The sequence below is a fragment of the Rutilus rutilus genome, assembly GCF_951802725.1.
Source record: "Rutilus rutilus genome assembly, chromosome: 19".
In the NCBI taxonomy this organism is placed as follows: Eukaryota; Metazoa; Chordata; class Actinopteri; order Cypriniformes; family Leuciscidae; genus Rutilus; species Rutilus rutilus.
Window position 1 is genome coordinate 16,643,928 of NC_140232.1, and position 11,700 is coordinate 16,655,627.

At 38.5% G+C, this 11,700-nt stretch overlaps 1 protein-coding gene across 1 annotated transcript; it reads right to left on the bottom strand.

Annotated features, from left to right (window-relative positions):
* Window positions 1–3,635: 3,635 nt before the first annotated feature.
* Window positions 3,636–11,700, bottom strand: LOC311278332 (uncharacterized protein). Its single transcript, XM_084389092.1, has 3 exons — window positions 11,599–11,700; window positions 10,915–11,013; window positions 3,636–5,452 (listed from the first exon to the last, which is right to left on the bottom strand). The coding sequence occupies exons 2-3, from the start codon at window positions 10,994–10,996 to the stop codon at window positions 4,308–4,310; spliced, it is 1,227 nt and encodes a 408-aa protein (XP_084245218.1). The 5' UTR covers window positions 10,997–11,013; window positions 11,599–11,700; the 3' UTR covers window positions 3,636–4,307.

The following is an 11,700-nucleotide window of genomic DNA, read 5'->3' on the forward strand; positions in this document are numbered from 1 at the left end:
AACTAATACAATACAACTTGTGTGTGCAAAATCCAAAATCACATGCATGTGCAGCATTTGTACAAATAGAGACATAGTTGTTAATACAAAACCTCGATTTTGTATTAATGTAGGCCAGAATTTGTGCATGCAACGAGTAAGATGTGCATTTGTGGATGAGGTGACGTGTGCATTCATTGACTCGTTTCTGAGTCGATCCTATTTGATTCATTTGGATTTTGAGACTTTCATTTCGCTGGTTTCGCCCAACTTGCACGATCCACACACAGATGTCTGAGAAAACCTGCTACCACTAGATGGCAGTATTCTGCTAAAACAGACAACGGCAGCGTAATCAAGTGCATTTAAGGCGCTTATAATGTGAATGATATTGAAGCACCAAATTTAGTACACAATATAGCCTACCTTATTAATAAAGCATATACTTTATAGAGGCAAACAGATTACATCAGATTATGAACAACACCCATAGAAAACCATTAGTGCAATAGCGCGTTGCATGTTCAATAAGGTGTATTGGCTACTGAGTTTAAATATCACCGTCTTACTGCATTGACGTTAAGCTTTTTCTTTATAATATGCTCTATGGGAGGAAAACTATATAGCCTACAGACAAGAGCCTATATTTAGTCACTCTCTATACATGACCCTAGTTGAAGACACTTGTAAGGTCTCTCTCCAGTGTGAAGTCTCATGTGAGACTTAAGGTTTCCTCTATGTGTGAAACTCTTTCCACACTGAGGGCAGCTGAAAGGCTTCTCTCCAATGTGAATTCGCATGTGAACTTTAAGGTTGGCTTTGCCTGTACAAGTTCTTCCACAGTGATGGCACATGAAAAGCTTCTCTCCTCTGTGAATCTTTACATGCCTTGTAAGATGTTTCTTGTCTTTAAAAGTCTTTCCACACCGCTGACATTTTAAATCGTTCCCTCTTTTGTGAATTTTCATGTGACAATTAAGGTGTCCTTTATGTATGAAACTCTTTCCACACTGAGAACACGTGAAAGGCTTTTCTTCAGTGTGAATCCTCATGTGAGTCTTAAGGTTTCCTTTAAGAGTGTAAATCTTTCCACACTCAGGACAGGGGAAAGGCTGTGTGGTGTCATTATTTTTGTGTTATAAACATTATCACAGAAGTAGCCTATACTGGAAAATAAGTTATAGGATATAAACGCTGATGTCTACGGTAGTGATCAAAATAGAGTGAAGCACCTTCTGAAGGTAGTAACTTGACGCTTCAAATAAAAATGGTTTTAATTACATAATTTCAAGTGACAAATTAATGTTGCAAAAAAAAAAAAAAAAGATCGGTTAATGAATCAGAATGAAATTTAGCTCATGGAGCATTCCAATTTCGTTAATTAACCTGTGGCAAATTCAACTGAATGGGTAATTGGGTATGAATTGGAAAGGCACACACCTCTCAATAAAAGGTCTAACAGCTGAAAATGCCTATCAAAGCAAAAACCAAGTCATGAGGTCAAATGAACTGCCTGTAGAGCTAAGAGACAGGATTTAACCAAGACACAGATCTGGGGAGCACTACAAAAAAAAATTCATTTTTTTATGAATGGATGTCAATAGAGAAGAGGCTTCACTATACACTGAATAAACCGCTTTTGTAAGGACACACCCAGGGGCGGCTGGCCAATAGACGGCACATTACAATTCATTTTTTGTGTAATCTTAAACATAGCTTTATGCACCCTGCAGTGACTTACTTTACAGCTAATAGAGATATTCGCGCCTTTTTACGCAGTAAAGCACATTCCACAAACAATGTAGTCCTACAGTAGCCTACCTTTACTGGCAATATAAAATCCAAATATAGAACATTTATTCAGAAGACTAACGCGCTAATAGTCCACAAGAAACTGATTAATATAAGCTGTTACTGACTGTCATAAAACTTTGAACTGCGGATACTGACATCAATGCCATTAGGCCTACACATCCAAGTTAGCTGTTACGCTTTCTCCAACGGTAAGATATCACACAGACCCTCTCATTCTCCCTATAAAATAATACAATCTCTGGACAAACATCACTGCAACACTCCACCGATCTGGGCTTTATGGCAGAGTGGCCAGGCTCAAGCCTCTCCTCAGTGAAGACACATGAAAACCTATTTGGAATTGGTAAAAAAAAAGCAACTAAAAAACTCTCTCCAACTGTGAGAAACAATATTCTCTGGTCTGATGAACAAGCGTCAGTTCCAAGCGTCATGTCTGGAGGAAACCAGGCAGTGCTCATCACTAGCACAATACCATCCCAACGATGAAGCATCATGCTGTAGGGGAGTTTTTCAGCAGAAAGGACTGGAGGACTCGTCAAAAGTAGAAGGAAAGCTCACCGCAGCAAAATATAGAGATAGTCTTAATGAAAACCTAGTCTGGATTATTCAGAACCTCAGGCCCAGCAGGACAATGAGACAGCTAAGACAATGCAAGTGGCTTAAGTTTAACATAAGGCAGCAACATAACAAAATGTGATTTTTTATTTATTTAGGTTTTTAATACTTTTGCAAGGCAAAAAAGCATCACTTAAAAAGCATGGATTTAACCACGTAGCCTACTTCAGTGGCTATGGTGGTTTATTGTTCCACTTTATTTATTTTTTTAGCTAATCAGCTTTAATTATGGCACTTATATGACTGGATTCTTCATCTTCTACTTTTCAAAATTATAATTTATTTGTTTAAATTTCAACATTTTAATGAGAACAAAATTACTGAGTTCACATTTGAAATCAAACCTGTTTGTTCCTCAATATCTTCATGTTTCACGAATGGTTCTGAAATTCTCATGTCTCCAGTCATCTTTAATAAATGCCATCACGTGAATCTCAGTTGTTTCACCAGGAGCTTCTTGTTCCTGTATGTTTTGACATTTTGCCATGTTCAATATGAGGAAAGCAATTAAAAGAAAGCAAGAAAAATCCAAAACCTAATTTGTTAAATATGCACTTTAGTCACATACAGATATCATAAAAGACATTTAAGAGACAAACTATCAGTTTATGTAACGCTTTTCAGTTTTCCGACACAACAATATAATTAATTAATCATTTCTGAAGTCACGATTTAGAAATTGAATGAGAGAAAACGGCAACTAGGCTATCCATAACTGAAAACTGAACTGTAAAGCGTCACACGGCACCTCACATAATACCATTCATTTCACATTACTTGTAAAAACTATATAGTGTAAAAACTATATAGACTGAACTATTTGTATCGATTTAAACACCTCAAATACTTAAGCGTTCAAAAACTCAAACCTCTGTTGAGCCAGGGGAGGGCGGTGCAGCCTTTTGATGTCATAACACCAGACCAAAATAAAAGTCCCGTCCACAGAAAGTTAATTGGAAATGTAGGCGACATACATAAAAGACTACATACAAATAATAAAATGTGTATAAAATATATATTATAAAAGTACTAAAGAAAGAGGGAGCAGCACAACTAATTCAGTGACAATGAAAATTTATTGGAATATCAATAATGTAACGTTAGTACTTTAAAAGGTTAACAAAAACGTCTTTAAGGCATTTGCATCTGAAACCAAACTAATTTAAAATTATGCATTTGTCAGAAAGTGAGTACATTAATACACACACTATATATATATATATATATATATATATATAGGCTATATTCTTTTTTTGTTTCTGATAATTTTCAAAAGGGACAAAGTGGCAAACATTGTCTACAATAACGTACACAATGTGCCTAAATTAGAATCTTCAGTATTTTTTTATAAGTGGTTCAATTTATTTACCCGAGCTTGACCAAAATCATTATTCAAATGTTTTACATCGCCCTGGTACTTAAAAAATAATTTATACAAATAATAATAATAATAAAAAAAGAATGTTAAAGAAAATTCATAGTGAATAAAGAAAGAAAATTCAGTGATTAGTGAATACATTATAGGTTTTTTTTCTGTCCCTTTATTGAAAGTATTTTCACCCAAAACTCTGACGGTCTCGGATTCCATTAAAAATATTTTCATATGTGTTTCAAATATGAACGGAAATCTTATGGATTTGGAGCGACATGAGAGTGAGTAACTGATGAGAGAATTTTCATTTCCAAAAATTTAAATTCTGTTATCATTCTCTTGTTGTTCCAAACCTGTATGAGTTTCTTTCTTCCTTCTGTTAAACACAAGAATATATTTAGAAAAATAAAAAAGCTTCTCTCTTCTGTGAAAATTTATGTGCCTTTTAAGTTGTTGTTGTTTTTTGTCTGTAAAACTCTTTCCACAGTTGACATTTTAAATCGTTCTCTCTTTTTTTTATAAATTCTCATGTGACAATTAAGGTGTCCGTTATGCATGAACCACTTTCCACATGGTTAAAAAAGGTGAAAGGCTTCTCCCCCGTGTGAGATCTCATGTGATTCTTAAGGTGTCCTTTAAGATTGTATCTCCTTCCACACTGAGGACAGGGGAAAGGCTTCTCGTTGGAGTGAGTACTTCTATGCATTTTAAGGAGATTCTTGTCTGTAAAACTCTCCCCACATCGCCCGCATTTAAAATGTTTGCCTCTTGTGTGAACTCTCATGTGAACATTAAGCTGTCCTTTATGTATGAAACTCTTTCCACACTGATTGCAGCTGAAAGGCTTCTCTCCAGTGTGAATTTTCATGTGGTAAGCAAGGGACTCTTCATGCTTTAAACCCTTTCCACATTGATGGCACTTGAAAGGTCTCTCCTCAGTGTGACTTCTCATGTGTCTTATGAGGTCCTTATTTATAACGAACCCCTTTCCACATTGATGGCACTTGAAAGGCTTCTCTTCACTGTGACTTCTCATGTGTGCCTTAATGTTTTTACTTATTTTGAACCTCTTTCCACATTGGTGACATTTGAAGGGCTTCTCTTCGGTGTGAATTATCACATGCCTGTTAAGGTGTTCTATGTCTTTGAAACTCTTTCCACACTGATGGCATATAAAATGGTTCTCTCTTGAGTGAATTTTCATGTGTAAATTAAGGTTGTCTTTTCGTATGAAACACTTTCCACACTGATCACATGTGTAAGGCCTTTCTCCAGTGTGAATCCTCATGTGAACCATTAAGGTCTTGCTTCGCGTGTAACTCTTTCCACACTGATCACATTCGAAAGGTCTTTCTCCAGTGTGAACCATCATGTGATCCTTTAAGGTATTGCTTCGTGTGTAACTCTTTCCACACTGATCACACGTGTATGGCTTCTCCCCAGTATGACTTCTCATATGGATTTTAAGGTTTCCTGCTGTAGAGAAAAAGTTTCCACACTGTCTGCAGGCAAAAGATCTTTTAGATCCCGTCTCCTCACCTCTTTTTTGTGAGGAAGACTTTTCAGTCTGTGAGCGAAGTATATCTTCAGTTATGAAATCATGTTTCTCATACTGTACTTTGTCCTCCATTTCATACAGTTCTGGACTCTCCTCTTTAAGCGGCATCAGGTCTGAAAAGTGAAAAAAAAGTTAACCCCAGTTTTAATGGCACAAAGCAAAAGACATCAAACAGCTACAGTCATGTGAAAAAGAAAGGACACCCTACTGAATTCTGTTAATTATGTATCGGGACAATAATAAAAAATTATCTGATCCTTGGCAGATCTTAAAATTAGGTAAATACCTACAGATACCTCAGATGAACAAAAATACTGTCATTTATTTAACATAAACTAGGCCAAAATGGAAAAGCCATGGTTGAAACCCTAAGTACACCTTTACTGCTTTTAATAATTGAAGATTATTCAAAAGTGGAAAACATTCAAGAGTTACCAATCTTCCCAGGAGTGGACGTCCCAGTAAATTCACCCAAAGGTCAGACCGTACAATGCTCAGAGAAATGGCAAAACACCCAAGAGAACTACATCTCAGACTCTACAGGTCTCATATACAGTGAGGAAAAAAAGTATTTGAACACCCTGCTATTTTGCTAGTTCTCCCACTTGGAAATCATGGAGGGGTCTGAAATTGTCATCGTAGGTGCATGTCCACTGTGAGAGACATAATCTAAAAAAAATAAAAATCCAGAAATCACAATATATGATTTTTTAACTATTTATTTGTATGATACAGCTGCAAATAAGTATTTGAACACCTGTCTATCAGCTAGAATTCTGACCCTCAAAGACCTGTTAGTCTGCCTTTAAAATGTCCACATCCACTCCATTTATTATCCTAAATTAGATGCACCTGTTTGAGGTCGTTAGCTGCATAAAGACACCTGTCCACCCCATACAATCAGTAAGAATCCAACTACTAACATGGCCAAGACCAAAGAGCTGTCCAAAGACACTAGAGACAAAATTGTACACCTCCACAAGGCTGGAAAGGGCTACGGGGAAATTGCCAAGCAGCTTGGTGAAAAAAGGTCCACTGTTGGAGCAATCATTAGAAAATGGAAGAAGCTAAACATGACTGTCAATCTCCCTCGGACTGGGGCTCCATGCAAGATCTCACCTCGTGGGGTCTCAATGATCCTAAGAAAGGTGAGAAATCAGCCCAGAACTACACGGGAGGAGCTGGTCAATGACCTGAAAAGAGCTGGGACCACCGTTTCCAAGGTTACTGTTGGTAATACACTAAGACGTCATGGTTTGAAATCATGCATGACACGGAAGGTTCCCCTTCTTAAACCAGCACATGTCAAGGCCCGTCTTAAGTTTGCCAATGACCATTTGGATGATCCAGAGGAGTCATGGGAGAAAGTCATGTGGTCAGATGAGACCAAAATAGAACTTTTTGGTCATAATTCCACTAAACGTGTTTGGAGGAAGAAGAATGATGAGTACCATCCCAAGAACACCATCCCTACTGTGAAGCATGGGGGTGGTAGCATCATGCTTTGGGGGTGTTTTTCTGCACATGGGACAGGGCGACTGCACTGTATTAAGGAGAGGATGACTCCTTCCCTCAGTTAGAGCATTGAAGATGGGTCGAGGCTGGGTCTTCCAACATGACAATGACCCGAAGCACACAGCCAGGATAACCAAGGAGTGGCTCTGTAAGAAGCATATCAAGGTTCTGGCGTGGCCTAGCCAGTCTCCAGACCTAAACCCAAGGCTCGAAATTGCGACCATTTTGGTCGCATATGCTCCTGAAATTTAATCTGTGCGACCTAAAAATATATTTGGGAGCATTTGTGCGAGTGCAAATAATGGTTGTGGTGCGACCTGTTTTCATTTCTCTAAAAAACGTTTGTAAATTACTTCACAGTGTGTACCTTATGTGCGCTGATACGCGATGGCCGGACCGTCATTCTATCCAACGTTATATAACCAATCCCGGGGGTTTTCCTGCATTGATTTTTTTTGGCGGCCGCCAAAGCCTTTGATCGGTGCGTTAGACTGCTGCGCTTGACGAGAGAAAGCCCCGGCCGCGCGCGCGCGCACTCTCACGTCTTCAAACAACACGAGCGCTGTCTTGCTCTCTCTCCCTCGCGCATATTAATCAAAATCATTTGACACGATAGAAAAAGGGCGGAAGACCGAAGTTTCACGTGGAGCATTCGGAGATTTTTTTCTCCTAAATTACCGTGGAGTGTGAATTGTGCTAAAAAATAAACTACCGGGATAATCACACAACGCTTGCCGTATGCTACACATCCACTAATGACACTCCGATTCGCGAACTAATGACTCATTTGAACCGATTCACTTTAATGAATGGTTAAAACAACTGATCTGTCCAACACACTAACGAGACGTCTGAATCGGTGTATAACAAATCGGTACCACTTTACAATAATGTTCCACTTATTAAATTCTAGTTAACACAGTTGTACTATTAATAAACTGCACTTTGTTAATTTGTTAACCATTGTTAATGTTAATTTCAACATTTGGGCTACTAATAGCCTACATTATTGAATTTTTTTATTTTTATTTGTTAACATAGTTAATGCACTGTGAAGTAACATTAATGAACAATGAACAGCTGTATTTTTATTAACTAAGATTAACAAAGATTAATACAGCATATTAATAGCAATAGAGTGCCAAGTGCCAAGCAAAAAATGCAGGGACAGGTGTGTGGCAAACAAATCAGGTTCAATTATTAAGGCTTTTAATCGGCAGGATACGTCAAATATAACCATACTGTCTATGAATATAACACCGCATACACCATCGCCAAAGAAGAGCTTGCCTTCACTAAATTTATGTCAAATGACAAATCATGTGCCAATATCATCGGGGTGAGATGATATAGAGCCAGAAGACCAAATTTCAAATCTTGGCCACAGGATGAAATAAAATTTGTTAATATATAATTTGTAGTTGTGGTGCTCCTTAATTTTTGGTGGGTGCTCCTACATTTTTACTGGTGCTCCTAACTTTTTGAAGTTGGGAGCACCAGTGCTACCAAGTAAAAAAGTTAATTTCGAGCCCTGCCTAAACCCAATAGAGAATCTTTGGAGGGAGCTCAAACTCCGTGTTTCTCAGCAACAGCCCAGAAACCTGACTGATCTAGAGAAGATCTGTGTGGAGGAGTGGGCCAAAATCCCTCCTGCAGTGTGTGCAAACCTGGTGAAAAACTACAGGAAACGTTTGACCTCTGTAATTGCAAACAAAGGCTACTGTACCAAATATTAACATTGATTTTCTCAGGTGTTCAAATACTTATTTGCAGCTGTATCATACAAATAAATAGTTAAAAAAATCATACATTGTGATTTCTGGATTTTTTTTTTTTTGATTATGTCTCTCACAGTGGACATGCACCTACGATGACAATTTCAGACCCCTCCATGATTTCTAAGTGGGAGAACTTGCAAAATAGCAGGGTGACGTTCAAATACTTATTTTCCTCACTGTAACATTTTAAATGTTAAAGTTCATGGCAGTACAATTAGAAAAAGACGAGACAAGTTTGGAAGGGTTGCCAGGAGAAAGCTTCTTCTTTCTAAAAAGAACATGGCAGCACGGCTGAGGTTTGCAAAGTTACATCTGAACAAACCACAAGACTTCTGGAACAATGTCCTTTGGACCAATGAGACAAAAGTGGAGATGTTTGGCCATAATGCACAACGCCACGTTTGGCGAAAACCAAACACAGCATTTCAGCACAAACACCTCCAACTGTCAAGCACGCTAGTGGAGGGATGATGATTTGGGCTTGTTTTCCAGCCACAGTACCTGGGCACCTTGCAGTCATTGAGTCGACCATGAATTCCTCTGTATACCAAAGTATTCTAGAGTCAAATGTGAGGCCATCTGTCCGACAGCTAAAGCTTGGCCGATATTAGGTCATGCAACAGGACAATGATCCAAAGCACACCAGCAAATCTACAACAGAATGGCTGAAAAAGAAAATAATCAAGGTGTAGCAATGGCCCAGTCAAAGTCCAGACCTCAACCCGACTGAAATGTTGCCGTGGGACCTTAAGAGGTCAATAATCAAATGCCCACAAACCCCATTGAACTGAAGCAACATTATAAAGAGGAGTGGACCAAAATTGTGAGAGACTGATACTGTCATACAGAAAATGATTTCTTCAACTTATTGCTGCTAAAAGTGGCTCTAGTCTTCAAGCAGTTGAATCATAGGGTGTTACTAAGTTTGTCACCCATGGTTTTTCCATTTTGGCTTTATTTTTGTTAAAGTAAATTGTATCACTTAAACTCATTTTTGTTCACCAAAATGACTAATTTAAATGTTTTTTTCCTTGGAAAAAAAATCTTCATGCCTTAAAGGGATAGTTCACCCCAAAATGATAATTACCCCATGATTTATGCCGAGTTCACACTGAACAATTTAAAGCCCGATTTTCGCTCGCCGACAGGATCGCCGAAAAATGCAGGAGCACCTCACTGCAGTACACGAGATCCAGGGGGCGGAGTTGGATCCAGATGTAAGGGGTGGAGATTGGTAGGTTTAGGGGTGGGTTTAGGGATCAGGGGGTGGAGATGGGTAGGTTTAGGTATAGGCTTGTTCAACTTCATGCAGCTCTGCGCAGACCGATCGGCGGCTGACTTGAAGCAGTGCATGCCGGTAAGAAATTTTGTCCGACTTGATATAGCGCCGACGCCACGTGACTGTGACGTATGCCATCAAAGTATCGCGAGAGCGATTCGAGAGTAGCCGGAGAACTCAGCCAGCGCAGCTTCTCAAGAGCGGCTGCACTGGGCTGCACGAGGGCTGATGACGACACAGCTGTTCCACGATTGGCCGGATTCACCGCATGACAACGATCACGTGTGTTTCGTGTTTATTCAAACACCTTTAGTTCCTCTAAAGCTCACAAATCAGTTTTTTTATAACAGTAAACACTCTTTTCATGTAGTTGCGATGTTATATTGTGTCATGTTTATCAAATTAAAACTGATTCAAAAATGTAGACTCCACTTCATAGATAGTAGCTTATGTTGAACTTTATTCTTATTCAAACAGACACTGTATGAAGCTGTACATAAAGTATTGAATGAAAATGTCTCTGAAACATCTGTGTATTATTTGGCAAATATTGCATTTATTTCTGCTGTGGTAAAGTAGGCAAACACCACGTGAGCGGTCACTACGGGAACCAGAAAGTGTCCTACTTCACGTGTCCGTTTGCAGCTCCTCCCCGCCTGCACGCGGCTACTCTCGCCGATCGGTTACATCCAGCCGCAGCCGATGTCGAACACACCTTATATGTAAGGTGGGAGGAGTTGGATCTGGATCCAACTCCTCCCCCTAGTGAGGAATATCTCAAAAAATGCCCAGAATCATAGGCAAATCACAAAAAAAATTACAATGGGTTTTATTCTGCCTTTTTTTTTTCTTTTTTTTTTTTTTATAATCAGCTATAATCGTGGCACTGATATGACTGGATTATTCATAGCATGCCTAACATTTTTCAAAATGATCTTTCATTTGTTTAGATGTCAACAATTTAATAAGAAACAAATAACAGAGTTCACATTTGAGAACCAACCTGTTTGTTTCTCAACATCTTCATGTTTCACCGGTGGTTCTGAAATTCTCATGTCTTCAGTCTCCGCTTTAATAAACGCCATCTTGATTTGAGTTCTTCCTGCATTTTGTCATGTTAAGTATGAGAAAAACAATGTAGACTATATCAAAACCCAATGTTACTCAAGTATGAATGCACTTTACTTACAGACAAATAACACTCATCATTTATGAACCATTTATGAGCCATTTACGGGACAAACTAACAGGGTCAGTGGAACAATTTTTAGACCATACCAATACTAATGTAAAATATATTTTATGTTCCACAGAAAAAAAGAAAGCCATACATATTTGGAGAGACATGGGGGTGAGTATGACAGTATTTTCATTTTGGGGTCTAAATTTTATAATTGTAATTATTAACAAGAAAAAATCTAGCACTTCGTGTCAAGAATGTTCCCGTCCACTGTGTTTAACTACTCCTAAAAATCCATGCAGTAAATTTAGCCCGTGGCCTGGCTATCATTTCCCCAACCCACACTCTCGTGCTAATGGTACAGCCCACAGTTATTCAGATAATAATTTCACTAAGTAACTTACACGCCACGGGCCATCACTAAACATAAGTAATTGATTAATTTCATGTTACTTAAAATAAATCGATTTTAACACCTTAAATACATAATCGTTCAGAAACACAAACCTTTGTTGAGACCATAGACTGTAAAAAAGGTTGAGACAGATGAGAGCGGCGCAGCCTTTATGACGTCATTACACCAAAACCAAAATAAAAGTTCATATGTTG